Below are 1,862 nucleotides of genomic sequence, written 5' to 3' on the forward strand. Positions count from 1 at the left end.
CATTCTCATTTATCGAATACAGTTTGTTTTGTGTACATTTAATATAGTTATCTGTAGTTGTAGTTGCAGTTGTACTCATATCTGACTATTCATTTGTGCAATTTTGATATTGACAACTTTTTAGGGTTATTTGTTTTGGTCTCGGCGGTGTATTACTTAGCTCATCTTACGTTTTTGGGGGTTTTTTAGGGTTTAGGTTCTTCCGTACATCCCTTTATATAGGTTGTCATGCAGTATGTGTCCACTGGTGGGGCCAATATCCATGGTACGCCCCTACAGGCCATTCAATATGTATATACATCCAGAACTATTCGTTATACATCATTCAGCGTGCTTTGCCATTCACCTGCACTTCGCTGTTGCGCGTACTCCTGCCCCGCATGTCGGGTTTCCACGTGTCTTTGATTGGCTGTGTGTAGACCTCCTGTGTGTTTGGAGTCTGCCCCACAACATACTCATTGCGCATGCGCTGCGCATGCTGCTGCACCACGTGCGATGTAATCAGCGTCTCCGCCTGGTGCTGTGCGCGGCTCAGCGCACCGAGGCGCGGCGTTGTTTCGCGCGAGTGCCGCACTGGCTGTGTGACATGCGCTCGTGGCGCGTCCTTTGGAACGTCGCGCACGCTTCCTGACTGTGACTGTGACTGTGGCTGTGCGTGTGACTGGGGTTGGTCTGGGCGTTTGGATGTGCGAGGAGTGGACTTCTTCTTGCGCACGGTATTGGGACTGATCACATACACGCGCATCGGCGCAGTGGGGCTGGTTGTCTGTGAGTGTATCTGTGAGTGTGTCTGTGGCGTACCCAGGAAGCTCTCTGCCCGCGGGCGCGAGGACGCTGCCGGCTGTGTGGGGATCTGCACTGAGTACGTCTTGCGCATTGGGGGTCGTTTGGTTTGTTGTGACGTGCTGTCGGGCGTGTTGTGGCCTTTCTCGCCCGTTCCAGAGTTGACGCGCGGCCGCGACGATAAGGCTTTGACGCTTTTTGAGCGCGTGGCGATGGCGTGCGTGGTGATGGTGTTGACCGCAATGGCTGTGATTGGGGACTGGGCTAGGCTGTGCGTACCTGTGCGGTGTGTGGGCACAGGCGAGCGTGGCGCTGCATGGTGCGGGCGCGTGGCGCTCACAGATCGCCTGCGCACCTGCGCCGCGCCAATGTGCGGCGGCGTGTGCGCCACAACGGGAGGTGCAGAAGGCGTATCAGTCGCGCGCGAAGAGATGTCGGGTGTTCTTTGCGGCCTGCGCAGGAGATCACTAGCGTGCCTGCGCGCGTAAAGTGTGGTGTCATGTGTCGTCTCGTGGACATCTGGGTCTACGCTGCATTTGAGGTTGTGCCTGGCATAGGCTGGGCCCTTTTCCATCTCCCCGTGGCTGTTGGTGCCCACAATCGATCGAAGTCGGCGTGGCGGTAACTGCGCTTGCTCGGGATCGCTTGTATTTCTCCGACGTCCGCGTACCTGAACTGTTTGTGTTTGTGTTTGCGTTTGTGGTTGTGGTTGTTTTTGCTGTTGCGAAACACTTTCATTCTGCCGTAGCGATGGTCGGGGTCGCGCTGTGATCTTTGACTCGTGCTGATTTGGGCTTGCAAGGTGCGGCTGTGGGAGTGATCACGATATAATTTAGTGTTTACTTCGGGTAAGAAGTTATCAATACATACATATACATATGTATCTATGGACATATATATGCACATATACATATACATATACAAAAACATATAAATATATATACATATATATATATATATATATATATCATATATTATATATATATATATATATATTATATATATGCTATATATATACATACATATATATGATATATATATATATATATATTATATATATATATTATTTTATATTATAT

At 49.8% G+C, this 1,862-nt stretch overlaps 1 protein-coding gene across 1 annotated transcript; it reads right to left on the bottom strand.

The window, feature by feature from the left end:
• Positions 1-325: 325 nt before the first annotated feature.
• Positions 326-1,591, bottom strand: SARC_15194 (hypothetical protein; the record flags this gene model as incomplete). The annotated part of the gene is made up of 1 exon (XM_014290683.1): positions 326-1,591. A coding segment is annotated over one exon (1,266 nt), but the record flags the coding sequence as incomplete, so codon positions are not given.
• Between the last annotated feature and the right edge of the window lie 271 nt (positions 1,592-1,862).

This window comes from Sphaeroforma arctica, assembly GCF_001186125.1.
Source record: "Sphaeroforma arctica JP610 unplaced genomic scaffold supercont1.5741, whole genome shotgun sequence".
Lineage (NCBI taxonomy): Eukaryota > Ichthyosporea > Ichthyophonida > Sphaeroforma > Sphaeroforma arctica.